General features: G+C 41.4%; 1 protein-coding gene across 1 annotated transcript in view; it reads right to left on the bottom strand.

The window, feature by feature from the left end:
- The window catches only part of DNAH9 (dynein axonemal heavy chain 9), a 211,248-nt gene that overhangs the window by 126,026 nt on the left and 66,955 nt on the right, over window positions 1–18,267 (bottom strand). The window contains exons 39-44 of the mRNA XM_085306864.1: window positions 14,347–14,512; window positions 12,727–12,829; window positions 11,434–11,673; window positions 3,620–3,781; window positions 2,420–2,616; window positions 658–820 (exon numbers count right to left, since the gene is read on the bottom strand). Coding sequence (XP_085162990.1) covers window positions 658–820; window positions 2,420–2,616; window positions 3,620–3,781; window positions 11,434–11,673; window positions 12,727–12,829; window positions 14,347–14,512 — 1,031 coding nt within the window. The remainder of the gene's footprint in view (window positions 1–657; window positions 821–2,419; window positions 2,617–3,619; window positions 3,782–11,433; window positions 11,674–12,726; window positions 12,830–14,346; window positions 14,513–18,267) is intronic.

Here is an 18,267-nt window from a genome sequence, read left to right as displayed (position 1 = left end):
TTAACAGCAGCTAACATACTTCTAAATCATTTCAGTAGTATTTTTAAAATGTTGATTTGCAACTTCTAAGCTCATTAGCTTTTGCATAAATATATGCACAGGCATACATCATCTACAGTGAATCACACACTGTCCACTTGGTCTTTCCACTGCCTAAAATGCCAGAAGAATAAACAGGATATGACTTGGGAACTCTCCCTTCCTTCTCCTTCCTTCTCATTTTCCACCTCCAAATCATTCCATAACAGACATCTTACAGATTAGCTAATTATTATGTCTTGTTTTAATTATAAATAATAATGAAGTAGAACTCTGTTTCTTTACAGTTTCTAGTCATTGAACAAATATGAAGTGGATGTTCTTATCTCTCAGTTCATTAATATGGTCCAGAGACAACATGAAGCTCTGGCTTGAAGCAGTACCAGACCTCACCAGCGAAGAGGATCAGCTGAGGATGTCAGGTCTATATGCACCTTAATGTAAACACACTTCAGCAAGATATTTTGAAAGCAATTATTCCACTTTGTAGTCCAATATTCTGGCTGGAGCTTTTTCACCTTTACATTGGTGTTGTTCAGTATGCAATAAGACAAAATTTTCAGGAATAGTTATGCTTTTTCTTTCTTTCATCCTGCTTGAGTCTAAAAAATCACCTACCTTAAGGTCAGGGATCCCATAACCTTTCCTCAAAGTGATCTGGAAAACTTCCAGAGAGCTAATGAAAGCTGCAAGTCTTGTCAGGCTCTGCTTGCCACTTCCACCTACGCCAACCAGCAGAGCGTTTCCTCTGGGAGACTCCAGGATACGGTTGATGCGGCAACTAAATTGAGGCATACAAAATCTCTCATTAATAAAAATATTTTTCTTTTTCTCTGCCTGGTGCTTTTCAATACATATTTTATTCACTAGGAAATTGTACTCTGAATGGGATGAAAAATGTCAATCTGAGCGACATGTCAGTAATCAATCCCAATCTCTGCTGAGACCGATATAGGGGACACAGCTGATGAAAAAAGAGTACAGTAGCAATTCAGACTGTGTCAAATTCTCATTCCACCTGCTACATTCTGCAGGACAGAAATATTTTAAGATGAAGGTCTGGCCAGTTTTGCAGAGAAACAAAGGAAAAAGCACACTATGTTGACGTGCAAAAATTGAGAACAAAATTCAAGGACCTGATGAACCTCTCCAGTATTTGGGGATCAAGTTCCAATGAGAAGTCCTGCTATACATTAAAATATTTTAACATGTACCTAGAAAAYAGTATAAATCCTATCTGGAAAACACAATCAAATTTCTTATTTATCCAAACCACCATTTACTTAAAAGCAGGATTCTGTCATTTCCCACGCCATACCCCCAACATGTGAGAGTCTCGTATGAAGAGCGCAAACGCCAAATGCAAGGATGGTCCATTTCCAAGAGTTGACACACTGAGTGACTTGGTCTGGGATAGGAGAGGTGCCTGTTTCCACAGCACCTTTCTTTGAAATTCCTGAAGTCATAAAGTGCACCTGGAGATGAGGTTTTGTCTCTACTGGGATTCTCAAAGAGTATTTAAATAATTTTTAAAATTGCAAGTACCTCATAGACATAAAAATAAAATAAAAATAGCATAAATATCTTTGTAACTACGAATTTAAAACTTGCTATTTTCATACAGTCCTATATGTCCAATTTTCAAAGACAATCTGTCTGGACCTCCACACTTTTAAATGCAACTGGGATTTTCAAAGAATCAAAGTAGCAAAGGCAATGCATCAATCCATTTAAACTAGTAGACAACACACACAATCTTGTTTTAGATAAATTTGAAAATCTCACTTAAGAACTCGTATAAATATGGCTTTAAACCACATCTGAAGGCATATCTTTGCAACACAGACAGAATCAAATAATAAAGACATTTAGGAAAATCCCAGTATATCCATTTCTGTAGTTGGTTGTCTAAAKGAGGACTCACATGAACGATAAAGCACCTGAAAAATACCACATACAATAAATGTTTGTATGATATCCACAGCACTGAGAGCCAAAAATACCACAACAGCATCCAGACTTTAAAATAACCACTAGCACACAGTTCATCTGTCTCATAGCCCAGGGCCCATTCACAGTTTTAAGTGCCTTCCAAATGCCAGCTAGAGAAGAATCACAGTATTTGTGTAGGATGTTTCACAGAAAGTGAGGAAGKTTCAAATTTTAAAAGACTGGACACTAAATAAAGGACTTTCAGCCTCCACTTTTGGTTGTCTACTTCAATATACACAGAGTAAGACTTCCCATAACATCTTCACACCTGTAGTTTCTCTTACATCACCTAAAAATATGGATATCTATAGTTTCCAGGAAACTGCACAGATTGCTTGCATGAAGTTAAGCGCTACTATAAGAATATGAGGCCAGGAAACCCTCTTACACATGGCACATGGCGTCCTCAAAAAGTACCAGGTTCATGGCTGCATTGACTTCATTGTAATTATCTAAGGCTTCCACAAGGATCTGATTCAATTCTTCCCAGTTTGGAACAGGCCTATAGTTGGGTTCTCCAATGCCTTTTGCAAAATGACAGTATATATTCATCTGCTTCGTCTGTTCTAAAGTCTCCTCAATCTCCTGACAAGAAAATGCARAATATATAAGTAAAYAAATAAATAAAATCTAGAGTATATATACATAGCACTAGAACAGTGAAATGGGTAATGGGTGGAGATCCCAACCATCCACAGATGGCATAGATCTAGATAGGCATGGCATAGATCTAAACTGGGAATGGTTTGCTTGCATAATAGACTGCCTATTCCACAAAATGTSTGTATAAAATATACAGGAAAAAAATGGCAGCTGAATTCTAGCTTTCCAAGAAAAATATGTTATTTCAGTGAATGCCTTTTTAGCCTTTTTATGGCCACATACTTACACCAGYGTAGGGGAAAAGGGTGCAAGAGGAAAAAAAGGGAAAAAGTGTGGAAAGAAAAAAGATCCTATACTGACATCCTTTCACTTGACAACTTTTTGCAAATCATTAAAAACCTCAACTTACTGCTRTAAGAGAACATGGCCACAAGAAAAGCCCTACAGCAATAACCATAACATTAGGTTGTTGCATGGACAATGACAACACCTGGAGGAAAAACTGCTGTCTGCATCACTTATCAGGTTAATGATATTTGTATAATTCATAAGGCAGCATTGCTGGGTGATGATAGGCCTGAAGGAAAGCAGGTCTAGTGTTTTCATTTGAAAAAAATTTTAGAGCAAGAAAAGACACTAAGGACTTTTGTCTGTATCCCAGTGTCTCCCACTGAAAGCAGGGAATCTGACCCTTCTCCAGCTTTTGCCTTCTGAGACTCAAAGCACTGAAATACAGTCATTAAACAAATTCACAGAGCCCAAATCTCCTCTTCCCAACCCTTGAAAAGACAGAGCATGTCATTTACCCATATCGTGCTAGTGGCAGCCCAGAATATAGATGACAGAGATTTGTTCCCAGTCCAGGGATCCCATGAAGAACATTACCCTCCAGATAAACAAAGCATGTGCAGACCTCAAGTTAAACTGCTTTCCCAAGGAACTTTTCTTTTTATTTAATATTAGAGTCATGACCTGCAACACTTACATCGTAGAATTTCCTCACCATCTCCAGCTGCATTTTATCAAAGGTACCATAATCTTTTTCTTCAACCATCTTATCCCGGTATACCCGGTTCGACTCATGCAGGTAGAGCTTCACTAGGTCTTGGGGATGCTTCAGACATTCAGGGGTGGAAAAGAGAAGGCCCTGCAGAGAATGGAGATGGTCAGAGTACCCCATGTCAAAGGAACCACCTCACTCTCAGCATCCGAGATATCACATCAGAATAGGACTGAACAACTATACAGGCAGAGTTGTTATAGCAACCTATAATTGGACTTTGAATAATCTCCTACTCAGTTGCCCACAGAAAAAGTGTCTTTTCTTCGTCTTGATTTCCCAAAGCAGTAAAGTAGTTTACATCCATTTTTTTGAGAAGAAAGGTCTCCAAGCAGCATAACCAATGCAGCCTGGTTTTGCCAGTGGTCCTGGTCTACTTCTCRGCAGCAAAGACTATAGAGAAACAGGTGTCAGCACAGAAGTAGGGCCTTTGGCATAAACCACACCACACTGAGTACATTTTCAAGAGGAAAAAGCAGTTTGGAAATCTCCGTAGTGATGATTTTCTTTTTTTTAATTAATTAATTAATTTTAATTAGGTGCATTCTGCCTTCAGGAAATATTAGTTGCTGCCTGCAACAGTATGTTTACCATGAGCCCTATGAAAATGCACAAAACAATTATATTTCAAGGAGGTGTCACCTATAACTAAGCCTATTAATAGCACACAAAGTTTTCAATGAGGTGAATTAAACAGCTTTTATTCCTAAAGTCAGATTATTTACACATAAAATACACAATGCATTAAAAGTAATGTAAAAAACCCTGTCTCAGCTCGCTGGCCCATAGTCACGACAGTTTGGGTTTCACATTTGTCCTTACAGCTGCCAAATTGTTATTTTATTTATTTCAGAGAGAATAGCTGACAACTCAAGGAGGGAGAGAGTTAAGGTGCAGTCCATCAGGTCTTCATCTGAGAAGAAAAAAAAAAAAAATCACCTGACCTCTCTAAAGACACCCCACAACACAAAAGATACTGTGCTCTTGATGCATGTAAATGTGTGGTTGCTCTAGAGGGGAGAAAATCCATACTTCAAAGATCTTTACTAACTTAACAACAGAAAGTCCCCCTTTTTCTCACTCTGCAAGCCAATCTCTTAGTACTACTCATAGCAGTGCCGCCAGGTGTTTCCATTAAAATAACTAGTAGCATCCTCAAAAAGCAACGAGGTTATTTTATTTATCATGTTGAACTTTTAGGAGATGCCATAGTGTCTACAGCTGGGACAACACAGAGGATCACTACTGGTCATTAGTCATTTTATCTATGATAGATGTGGCTCCAAAATACAACAAAAAGATAATCCTTTGCCCAACGCTGTGACAATATAAGTGCTTTTTTTTTTTTTTTTTTTTGCATCAAGCTGTTAATTCTTCAGGTATCTTCAGCTATATCTTTAAGCTTCTCTTCCTATTCAGAAAGGCCAGGAGTAAGTTAGGAATTCCTCCACACACACCCTTTCACACCCCTGGATATTTCTCTAGGCAATTGAAGATTTATCAAATACCACGATATTCATGATAAAACAACAAAATCACAGAACAAGCATTTGCTCAAAGGAACAACTGTGCCCATTAGAGTTTGACGGGAATCATTCAGGATGTGCTKTGTTGCCTTGCACATGAGTACAGACACGGGCTGTGAGGGAACAGCCCTCCTCCAGATGAGACTGATTAGATCGGGATTTATTAAAGGGTAATCTTGAGTGACAGATTCTTGAGGAGCTTAATAATCCTCCCAGGAGACAATGCATATTTGGCACTAAAACAGAAAATATGCTAATCATCCCAGTAAGATTCATCTTCCATGTTTTTGTCACACATCAAAGTACCACGCGGAAGTTGATGAGAGGGGCTGTCAGAGCTCTGACAAGGCAGGAATTAACCTCAGCCAAGTACTCATTTTCCTTCATGAACTCTACGAAAGGGAGCAGAAGAGCAATTCCAAATAACGAGGGATAGCAACTGTGACCAAGTCAGCTCATCGTGGCACACAGCCCACCCTTACCAGCAGGATGTCATGTGCTCTGGACCTACCAGGAGTGTGATGATGCCAATGAGATATTTTTGTTGCCTATCAGAGCTCTGTAAATCATGACAAATATCGGTCAACTCGCACTTTACGATGTCAGCACACCTCTGCAGCTGGCATCCCAGGCAGAATGAAGACAGAGTGGGACAATTTCCACTGAGGCTCTACTGATGACTTCTAGTTCACAAGATAACCTGAAACTCTGCAATATCAGAATTCTCTAATGAGGAATGGCCTCCAGAAACCATCTAGGACAGCCACACTTCAGCCAGGTCTCCTGAGCTGTATCTCCAAACAACTATTGGATTCCAACTGAAACCTTAGAAGGCTTCCCTGAAACCCACAAGAAAGAAATGGATTGCTTATTTTTTATGGTGAGATGCACAGCACTGGCACTGCTCAGAATACCAAACAGTCCCACATTACATAGTTAAAGGGTTTTTGGTAAGAGAGAGGCTCCTCAGAGAAGACATTCAAAGTCAAAATAGTTGCACATTGTTTGCACATTGCTATCCACAACACTAAAAAACCCACTAATATGAACAGAGGAATGAACAGAGGCATCTGCAATCTTTTTTGCTGAATGCTTGGTTTTAAAAAAATCCAGCATCAGAAATATTCAAGCTATTCTTGCAAGACCTGTAAAACTATAACAGCTGTCCAGAAATCAGGGTCCAAAGAAATACAAAGTGAGTTCTGGACACTGCGCTTGCTAAGTTGTTAATTATTTCCAAATTTTAAGCCTCGCATCTTGCACACAACGCTCCCTGAAAGCAGGTGGAATTGCTGCTAATGCTCCTAAAACTAAAAGACTGAAGTATGAAGACATACAGCCTATCCTCTGCTGCCTGTTGGCATGAGAGTTGGAGGCAGGGTGGGTGGTATTGCACAAGCAGAAGGGAAAATGCAAAGGTGAGTGTGAAGAGAAACAGCTAACGTGCTCTCACGGACAAGGGTAATCAGAATGAAGTCTCCCAGGTATAAAAAGGTAAGAAAAATAAATTACTTTTTTCTTCACAGTCTAAATCACTTTTAAAATAAAAATACCCCAAGCACTTTTATGACTCCTTTCCAGCTGTTCCATGTCACGTGGGAGCAGACAATGCATGTGTGTTTTGGTGTATGTGAGTCCAAAATTTGCATTCTTTCTTCAGCAAGCTGATCTGTGGATAAACACAAAGATCCATCCCTCGTGCAAGGAAGTGCTCAGCCTGCTGGCCACTAAAGCACACTTAAACATTAAGCTGTCTTTGAGTGAGGCTGGAGGGAGGCATGCTGGAGTCACTCTTATCATCTTGCTGTCAAGAAGAAAGTGATGCTGTTTCTTCTAAAAAGCCACAGATCTTAATGTGACACATTGGTTGAAAATCTTGTTAGAAATGAGAATAAAAAGCAAAATACAATCCTGCTGAGTCTATGATTATTATTTTACAGAGATGACAGATATGATTTAGTGCATAATACCATGGTAACCCTTTTGGATGGGAAGAAAGACAGCAACAGGGCTTTCTGTGGTGTGAGCCAGCAGGGGATATATTTTTAAAAAGCATAATCCACAACTCTCTTGCTGCCAAGACCTGTCTTCCTTAATCAAGGGTAAATTGCCTGGAGCGTACCAATCAATTTAACTCTGCAATGCATGGTAGGACCCAGAGGAATGAAAAGGTGCCATAGAAATGCAAGGCAATGTAGCRTCAAACCACAGATGGGATCTTCTACATAGGGAAAGCGACAGCTAACCTCTTCTGAGGCAGCCAAAGGCTCATCAGATTATGAAGGACGGAAGGGTGACCTTATCCGGGAAATAGCAACATAAACAACAGTAAATGATATAATCGAAAAACAAGGAGCCAGGATTATCACTTCTGTGAATCTCACCTAATCCCACTCCAACCTTTACTTGCCTATCAACCTGGACAATGGTTTTCAACCTCTCCTGACCCCGAATGTTTCCAACTGAAGGGAAAGGTCCYGTGACAGCAAATTTAAGCCAGCTAATGATGAATAGATTTTATAGTATTTGATCAGCCTTCTGCCACCTTTCAAAACTAGCCCATGAAGTCAGGGAGTATTGATGAAGGTCATTTATTTAGAGGCTCCTCATTATTCTTGTTTAAAACCACAAAGGAGCATCCCTCAATCCAGATCACAGTGAGTTTCCAAGTCAGTAGTTACCTGAAATGTGTTTGTGTGTTTGTCAGAGGAACTGTGCCTCTGTGCTGGCTTCACTCTCCCAAGTGGGTCTCTCAGATCTCCCTTCCTCATCCACAATCCTTCCGCCAGTCCCCATCTCCCCTAGTGATTTGTGTTCCCTTTCTGAGAGCTGGTCCTCACCTCACGGTGGGCAGTACAAACATCACTGTGTAGTGCCACACTGGGGAGCTTATTTCCATAGGAGGCCCTAAACCAAAACTTCGAGCTACAGCACTRGGTTGGTTCATGTCAGAGAAGCAGTGGCACACCACTGCGTAAAATACTGGACCATTTGGGGTTCTCTGCCTGAAAGTGAAGTCCACAAACAAAATCAATTGAGAATAGCAGAGAAAATCATCATGTAGTAGGAATATGTGGGATTCCCTACAACTTTCTCAGGTGAACAACAGGAGGATGGTTTATCTCAGGAGATTTCAGGGCTGTTTTCAGTTTGACATTAAGACATCTAAACCTACATGCAGGTGTCTGCATGTGCAGTGGGTGAGATTTCAGGCTGTGAATATCTACTCGAAAGCCAAGGGTACAGCTCAACCAGTTCAGTCAGGACAGCCACACAGGGTAKGCAGATATAACACAGGAAGTCACCTGCATCCTTCTAGAGCAGCTGGAGTGCATGTGGGATGTCCCGATGTGTTTCAAGTGATAATAGACACCCAAGCTTGGGCAAACAATGGAAACCATAGCTGTGCCCTTGGCAGGGAGYTGGACTGTCCTCTGCACTCCATGGCATATGGTGAACCAGGGTACCTCACACCTCTGATTCCAAGTGCCTTAACCTAGAGCCAAATCCCAGCCTAGACATGCACAATGTCATTGYCCGACAATAGAGCAGTTACCTTGGACTCCTTTTACCACTGCTTCAGAAACACACTTTCTCTGAGCTCTTCTCCATGTTTCCTTCAGGATCAGTTAAATTGCACACAGAAATGCCCACTTTCCTCTGCTGMGGGAAAGGAACATGACTAGCCAGGCAAAGAGGATTCCTACCCAAGGGCTCAAATCCCAAAAGACGGTCATTCCAGCCTAGTCAGGGTAAATGTGAACATTACTTGGCAGAGTTAACTCACTATTCCAGTAGCATCTTCAGCCTCTGGGTTCACTGGCTGCTCTTTTTCTCTTCAATTTCACCAAAATCTTTATTTGCCTAGCCAAATCTTATTGATTGTATCTTACTGAGTTTTGAAGTCATTTGGAGTGAATATCTTTTAGTTTCACATTCAGATGCATCCTAGAATGTAGCTTGTGACATTCCTTGCACTGAGCAATGCAGATATCAGCCGTAACAATTACTGGCTATAGAAGAGCAAACAAGAAAGGAAAAAATTCACAGGTCAGTCTGCTGCCTATTTCTTTGCGGCAGTCTTTTGTGCAAMACTCACATGCATAGATAGGTTCAAATTCAATCATTCTTCATTAGCTGGAGCAATTAAGGTACAGGTTCTTGGAATGCCTTGTAATGAGACAATTAGCACAGGACTCCTTGTAATAAGAGCTGTCAGGCAGTTTTGACAAAAAGAATCAAGTAGAGCTTGTAGGGCACTACTTAAATGTTTAGATACAGTATTAATATCTAATATGATATGATAATGACAGAATCATTGGACAGATTGCAAATGGAGCTGTTGTTAACAACCTGTGCAGAGTCTGCAATATTGCTGAGAGCAATATAGCAATATAGAAGCAGTTCCAAGGGTTGACTCCTCCAGAGCTGCAATTTGCATATGTTTTGTGCCTTATACCAACTATCATCAGCTGCTTTTATAATTACAGGATACCTGGTGTAAAAGGAATCCCCAAATGCCTCTTGCATATGCAGCCATTATTCATTTCATGTTTGATTATTTGTCTGTGATTAAAAGAACTTGGAAAAGGCATTATGCTCCTACCCACACGCTTTATATTCACCTACTCTCCATCTTCCCAAAGGCTAAGGAAACTCAGGTGTCCCTGCTCCTTTCCCCTGCCTCTGCCTTCACCACAGGGTGAGTCTAACAGTGAAAGAGCAGCTAGAATAGCCTTGGAATCTCCATCCRGGAAAGAATCAAAACTAACCTGAAGAATCTGACCTATCTTTGAAGTTAGCCCTAGTTTGAGCTGGGGGTTTGGAACAGAGACCTCCRAATATCCTTTCTGAACAAAACTACTCTATGAATCTATGAAAATATAATGAATGCAGCATGTGGAAATGCATTCTCAGAGTCCAGAGCTTCTTCCATCTTCAATTTCAGGAAGAATTTTGTATTCCAAAAATCTCTCACAAAACCAGAACTAAAYAGGAAATCAGAACATCTCAAAAACCCTGGAATATGTAAGGTAAGGAAGCATCAAAAAGTACTARCAAAGGATGAGGAAGGATTTCAAGAAACTGAACAAAAATTTAAATAAATACAACGAGCCCAAGAAGTCAAATTCCTYTCCTTCTGCAGCTATAAGATAAACTAAAAGCCCTCTGAGCTTCTATCAATGCACCTGCCCTCTGGCCCAGCATCCAGATCTAGCAGGATGATTTCTAATATCCCACAGCCTGAGCACCTTTCAAGCAGACCACAGTTAAGTATCAAAGTTTCCCATATATATGCTTCTTTCCTCCCTTCTCAGCCTTTCAAAGCAAGGATTACCCCAGAAGCCAGGATTTAAAATGACCCAAGTCCAAAGCCAAAGACTGATGATGTTTAACCACGCGAGCGACAGATTTATACCTCCTTGACACAATGCAGTTATTAGCTTTTTCACAGTCCTATTCTTGGGTTTGCCATTGCCTATCATTATTTTTACTCCTATCTGATGTACCAARCAGTAAGGCATTGAACTTTCTCCACCTACTTTATAAAATAGATGTTAATGACAAGGATAGAAGGATAGAGTTGTACAAAGGATTGGGGTATTTCGCACTTCTCAAATTTGCTCCTGATAACTTTCTCAAGCTTTTATTAAAGGAGCTTTTTAAAGCATGAGATTTCTAAGTTTAGAAAAAGCTCTCTGACACTGTTATAGGAAAATATTTCTGATGCCTAAGAACTGAGGCTGGAAACTTCCCCTTTGGGCTCCAGTGGTAACTCAGTTTCCGTAATTCAGTGAGAGCTGCCTTTCATTCAAGTGATTTATCAATTCTTTAAACACTATCCTTTGTGCATGTGCTGAGTACCTGACCATCTAGAAGCTATGTGAATGTGTCAGTATAGGATGACAAGCATCTCTTTCCAGATACATTTATCCTTTTCACTTGACCTCAGTAGGCTGGACAGTAAATAATCTTCTACCTGAGGTTCCTCAAAATTATGGGTGACTAACAAAGAAATTAGGGAAAGGGCCTAGGTTACCAGAAAAAACTTTTATTTCTTCCCTCCTCTTGGGGGCAAACATACGTTTTCTAGGTAGGGAAATTGTATTTTCCTCACCAAGATTAGCTGGACCAAGGGAACCCATTCATGACCACCTCATGCTGCTTTAGGCCAGGCACCAGATACTACCAAAGGACAGCAATCGCACTTACTTGGAAGATATTGGAGAAGTCTCTCAAGTTGAAAATGTAATGGAATTTGATGGCCGTTGGCAGGAAAGTAGCAGCCACTTTCTCRTGCAGGCGCAAGGCCAGGCTGATCAACTGCTGAGTGGATTTTTGCACAGCCCCTGAGAAATTCCCGATCGTCAGGTGCTGCATTAAGATGGTGCTGTAGATCCTGGACAAGGCATCCTGCCCAGGGATTGAGAGGGCAAAGACACAGAAGTGACGCTGAGGAAGAGAAAGGAACACAAGGAAAGATCAGAGAAGTGGGCAACCATCTCTCCAAAAAAATGTACTTGGAGACTTGCAGTCAATCTGGAATAAATCAATTTCCCTATTCTGATTTTCCAGCAGAGAAAAGTTTGCAAGTGACAGTTTTCTGCTCTCTAAACAAGGGATTTTAAAACACATTTCACAACTATTACATTGAGGATTTAGTCTATTTAAGAGCTAAAGGGCCTCTGAAAGTCCCTCCCCCAACCCACTAAACCTCTTTTCCTCCCAAATGGGATAGCCATGACCATGTCGCTTGTAGGGAACAGCCCCTGGAAGAAGCCATCTCCCAAAAGATCATAGAATCAGTAAGGTTGGAAGGGACCTCTGGGGATCATCTAGTCCAGCCTCCCAAAAGATCTCCACTTGTTCTTGGTCAGGGGCTTACAAAGACTGAGAATATGCACATTTCTAGCTGAGGGGCACCTAATTTTAACAACATGCTTCAGCTTGCTAAAAAATGGGCCAGGGCCTTGGCTAACTCCTTTCAGGAAGAGTTTGTCCAGAAAGAGAACCAATTTTGATCTCTGGTCCACCATTTCCTCAGCATCAGTCAAGTTCCTGCACATAGCTGCTGGGAGTGAGATCTCTTCTTATTGCAGCCACACCACTGTGATATGCAGTCACACTCTGTTTCTCAGAGTATTTCTCGTAGTCAAATGGAAAGCTTCCCTCTACAGCATGGAAAAGTATCCGATATATGGCTGATGAATATCTGATACACAGCTGGGAAAGGCACTGCCCATCTAGCAGTTATTTGCCCCCCTCAGAYGCTCACAGGAACACTGCTCATTTGTGATTTGCACACACAGGTAATAGTCAAACTGTCTTCAAGATACTTTCCTGCCCTAAGACAGCCACTCAATAGCTCAATAGATACGTGTCATTTCTAAAATCAACGATAAAACAACAGCAGGATCTGCCAGCTTGGTGTTTGAATCGTGAGGTCAGAGACATAATCTGCCCCAAAATAATATCAGCAGTGCCTGCAATTGTGCAGCATTTTACCTGCAAACGTGGATTGATGGTGAAACTCCCCGCAGTYGGGTTCATGCACGACACATACTGCACATTCATGATCTCCTTCAGTGATAACTTGGTCCTGTCGTACCTTTGAGCAAAACAAAAGCAGTATCATAGTGACCACAGCCTATGAGCAAYGTTTGCTGCATCTCCTCCTGCATGCTCAGGGCAGCCTGGCATAGGACCATGCACTGCTGATGTCCAGGTTGTCTTCAGCGTTGCACTGAAATTTGGTATCAAACTCTGCATCTCGCCAAGGTACAGCCCAGGCCTATTTGTGTGTTTGTACATGAGTCCTGTTCTTAGTGGAACAGGATTCAACAACCATTCCTAGTGTTTCTATTAGCTAATCATAAGCTCTGAGCTAAGCCCGAAGGCTGAACCCTTCACATACGCAGAAATTGCAGGAAATYGCAGGAACACACCTGATTTGAGCCAGTCTGGCACATGGCAAAGCTAGCAGCCTACTGCACATGGYAGCTGCCCACCTACTGTTTTATGGGAAGGACCAGGTCCCTGCAGACAGAGCAGTGGACACAGTCCAAACAGTAAATTTGCTAAGGTTGGTATTGGGGCTGGATGGGACCTGACCCATATGCAGCCTAGGGGTTGCACTGCATTTTGCACATCTCATTCCTTGCCATCCAGTCTGGCCTGCACAGAGCAAAATGCAACGTCAAAGTGCTGTGAGAGAGAGCACAAAGTGTGTGACACCCAGATGAGTGCTGTTGAGCCTGCCTGTAGCAACAGCAAACACGAAGCAGAAAGCCCAAACGTAACGGAGAGAGGACCTCTGACAGTTTGTGTCAACTCATGCCTCCAGAGCTCCAAYGTGTAAAATAAGCAGAACTGTCTTTCCCCTTCTGCCTAACTCCCATTTGCACCTTCTGATGCCTTTCCCTCACATCCRTAGCCCCAAAATTGCACATCTTCTTACCTGCCTCCACACCAGCCCAAACAAGCTTTCTGCCAAGCTTAGGTTCTTGCATGGTTGAGGAAGCTGGAAACTGCAGTAACTCCCACTGCTGCACTCACAGCAGAGAAGAGCTGGGAATATTTCTGTCTCTCACAGTGCTGCTGGCTACAATGTAAAACRTGTCTATCTCCTTCCAAAACACTATCACTGTTTTTTCTTCAAATTACCTCTGCCTAGAAAATGCTTGCTTTCTTCTGCCCRACTGAAAACAGTATCAGGTTCACACAGCACAAACTCAGCAGGGATATTTCTCCCCAGCAGAGGCCAAATCCATTGCCTTTGTCTAGTCACAGCACTGCAGGGCATCAATGTACAGCATCACACTCACCTTGCAGGGTAAGGATGGAGGTCACAGTCACAAAACAAGCCAATAATACAGCAAATGCCTCTCAAAGAGGCTGTGAGTAAATGAGTTTGCTTGCTGGGGAAGAGRGAACCCTGTGAGTGTGCACAAGACTCTCCATTCATACTGGAGCTTCCCTCCCAGATCAGCTGCAGCCCAGAAGGGTGTGAGCAGCAAACACAGGCAAGGAAAGGGAAACCAGCACTCTGACTTCATCCTGAATCCCACCTTAAAACCAAGTAAGAATAAAGAGGTCTCAGATGATAAAGTACAAACAGTGTCCTACCAGTGGCCATAGTCCAGGTGCTGTCTGATCAGCGTATGGGGCTGTACCGTCCCRTAGGCATCCACTTCAGGCATGTTCATATCATCGATGAAGTAGATGAGCTTCTTGGTACCAGGAGGGCCATAGTTTCTACCAGCCTTTTTATCTAGAGGCTTCTCAAGCACAGCTGTAAGGAAGYAGAAATGCAAAGGTAAACTGCTGGGATGGTCACAACTGCAGAAATGGAAGTGGTTGGTATAAGACAGCCACCAAAACCCTCAAATGTGTATTATGCCAGGACAGAAGAGGTTACCATCCAGGTACCAACATACTGGCTTTGTAAGCAGCCACAGAAGAAGCAGCAGGACTGGGAGCCATGCTGTACCAAAAGATGTGTCAGTAGAGCCAGGACCCCAGCAAGTGCTTAACTTCAGGCTTATTGCCTTGTTTGGAGGAACAGCTGGTCTTGACACAGGATGTTTCTCACTAGCTCCTGTAGAAGAGCAAGACATTGGCCATCTCTGAACTGTGYCTGGAGATCAGCTGGACACCCAGCATGGGGCTGGCAGAGGAGCTTTGGCAGGTCTGATACAAACTGAAATGGAGTTCTCAATGCCTCATTTCCAATAAAATACAGCAAATTAACAGTCTGCTACAAAATGGGTCTATTTCTGGGCAAACAAAAGGCTTTCATGCAAGATAAAGTCTTTTGAATCCCTTCTATTCTTTTTCTCTAGCAAAATCATGTTTGCTGAGGTTATTCTGATCCATATAACAACATACTGAAATATTCTCTGCTGCCTCTATAGGTAATATAGCAGTTAGTTCATTATTACACATAGTAATGACTGCGCACTCAAAAGGAACAAGGGAGACGTTAAGTAAAAGAGCCTGTGAGTTGCTGTTCAGGAGAAAAGCTGATTTTGTGAATGTGCATGTATATTATATATATAAATTAAAAAAWATATGTTTTCACTGAAATGCACTGGACATCCACAAGTTCCCCCTGCCATAATTACCCAAAATGCCAGATAATGTGAAAAAAAGACTAAATTCCAATACAGGCTGCCAAATTATTAACAGCTTTTGTTGTAAGCTGGGTCATTCATGAGGAAGGAAAATATTCAAAAAAAAAAATTTTTTTTCAAAGTTTTGGAAGATCTTCATTTGTTTTAGCAGGAGGTTGCATATTGCTTTAGCTTATAAAAATATTATGAATACTTACAGCTCTGGGCTGATATTTAATATAATCACTCCACATTACTGCACATAACATTTTATAGGTTATCAAGTCTTTTGATTCCAGCCCAAACAACCTTTACTGACACAGTGGAAACACAAACAGAAAAAGCTATCTGCTGCTCAGATCTTGGGATAGATTTTCTGCCCTCTACTTACTTTGAGAACATCTTTGGTCTCAGGGGCTCACTACTTTTTGATAGCTGTAGGCAGGATTTGTTTCATTTATACAGTTTTTGGTCAGACCTATAATGTGCCATATAAGCAGCATGGTAAATAGCAATTCTTTCTAATTAGGGAATACTGGCAAACATAAATGGGTCTGTGAATTTTTATAAAAAAAATGCTTCTTAAAATTTACATTTAATCCATCCATTATAATGTGTTAAAGTAATTAAGGGAGATTTATAAGTTTTATATTCTGTTTTTTTTCAGACTACAAATTATATATTTATATCTTTAAAAATGCCCCTTTTCCAATGCTTCAGTGCATTTCAGACAGCTTTTCTTTCCCACTACTCAAAATTCAGCTTATTTCTTGTCACAGACAGTTTGCTRCACAAAGAAATGTACTGTGCTAAGAAAAATGATGAATCTTTCCTCAGTGGAGTATCTCTCTCCCTTCAATAGAACCACAATATTTGAGATTTCTGGTAGCAAGTTAAATTAAGTGTTTCAAATAAGCATTTAATTTAAATTTAATTAGTCCTTAATTAACATATAAAATCAGCCATTTTTGAGGTTAAACAAGTATGCAGGAGATTCATCATACTGAAATGCAATTACTGGGATCGAGTGACATGTTCACGAAAGTCGCATTTTAATTTGAAGCAGTATYTCACAAAAATAAATTAATAAATAAATAAGGGCATATGTCTCTATCTCTGAAATCCTGACATACTCAAATTAGTGCCCAAAAGAAACATTCTCAGGAAATGAGACAGTATGTGTAATTCTTCTTGCCTGGTGGCTGYTGACAGAGGAAAAACCAAGTTTCTTGCAATTTTCTCAAGGCAAAACTCTAGTGCAGAGGTGCTGAATCACTGGAGCAGAGAGAGAGGACGAGCACGCGAAAGATGGGGCTGCATCACAGAAAGGTGCAAGGGGAAGCAGATGTCAAAGGAGGTATAAAAAGCAGAAAAAGCGGTAGCTTGGAAGTCAAAGATGATGAGATAAGGGACAGCTACAAACCTGAGGAGCGCGACTAAAGCTATGGAGGCTGATACTCAGTCAAAATACACCAAAGAAACCCTAACTAAGTGGGCTCCGGCTTGGGTAGAGAGGATGTCCAGCTCCATTCAACTCCTATGCACATGCCTATTTTGTAAGCCATAGGGCCCCTCAAGGGCTTAAATCACATACTCATGCTGTTTCTAAAAGGCTCTCGCTCTATTCCTTATAAATCTGTGCACCAACAGACATCTTGTCTAAGAAATTACTGGCTTTCACTTTTACTTCTTTTTTAAGAAAAAAAAAATCACTGCTTTGTATCTGTGTTTTACAAATTTAAAGAGATGTCTGCTAGGAAAAAAAAAACACTCAACTGACAAACCACATAAAAAAAGGAACAAATTAACTCTAAAAAAAAAAAAAATGAGTGGTAGAGGACTATGCCGAGCAGTATAAATCACGCCTCCCAAAACAAATCTCACGGCCATTACTTCATTCGGACACTTTCGTTTGCACACAAGATGACTTGTTCGTATCCGCAGAGGAAGAAAGTCCCCAYCACAGACCATAGCTCACCGTCAGAGTAAATATGGAAACATTGCTAGCTCTGTCTATATAAATCTCAACAACTGTACGCGTTCACACCATCCATATTGAGATAAATGAGAGGGTGCATTCCTCTCCCCGGTTAGCTGAGCTGACAGACAGCTCAGCCCACATGCCAGTTCAAGGGCATTTTACCGAAACCCCACCCAGGGAGAAAAAGTAAAGGGGGGCACCTGGAAAGGGAAATGGGAAGTTATTGTGATCACCCCACTCAGAACTGCAGATTGATCAAAAGGTGAGATTTCACCTAGGTTTTGCTTGAAGGAACCATAATAATTTGCATTCACGCTATGAGCAAGAGGCACTCATGAGAAATCCCCCGTGCAGAAGCTCTTCCTGATGGGTACTGATCAGCAAGGGTGGGAGAGCCTAGAAGAGGTTTGCCATTGGTAGGACCAACAAGCCTTGCAAATGTACCCCTAACCAGCTCAGAAAGCTCTGGCATGAATGTATGACACTGTCCATTCTGCAAACAGCAGCCTGCGCTGTCATCTTGCTGCAAACAAATCAGTATCAGAGGGCAACTTTAAGCTTTGACACCTCTGTTAAAACTCTTGTGTTGTTCAGAGCCTGGGGCTGCATAAGTCTTCTAATGCTATCACAGCTGCTTGCTGTCTTTTGTCATCRCTTTGGGTTGTGAGCATGGCCCTGCCTGGCACAACTTGGCACTGGAGGCTCTAATGTTCCTTCTGCCCCAGCAGAAGCCTGGGAGGCACCTTCTTCTGCAGTCACTGCTGTTCAGTGGAATGTGCAGAGGGAATCAAGGAGAAATAAGATGTGTCAAATGCTTAGCCACAGGGATGCTGTGAAGCAAGCTAGGTTGGTAAACAGAAAAGCCAGACAACTGAGTGCAGAGCAAGTGCAGACAGTCCCATCACCCTTCCCTACTCTCCTTTAGCAGGGACAGGTCTCCTGTGTGACTTAGAA

The sequence above is a fragment of the Rhea americana genome, unplaced genomic scaffold, assembly GCF_003343005.1.
Source record: "Rhea americana isolate MKP2758 unplaced genomic scaffold, rheAme1 scaffold_249, whole genome shotgun sequence".
Taxonomy (NCBI): domain Eukaryota; kingdom Metazoa; phylum Chordata; class Aves; order Rheiformes; family Rheidae; genus Rhea; species Rhea americana.
The sequence above is the reverse complement of the archived record's forward strand: the minus strand, read 5'-3'. Positions and strand labels throughout refer to the sequence as shown.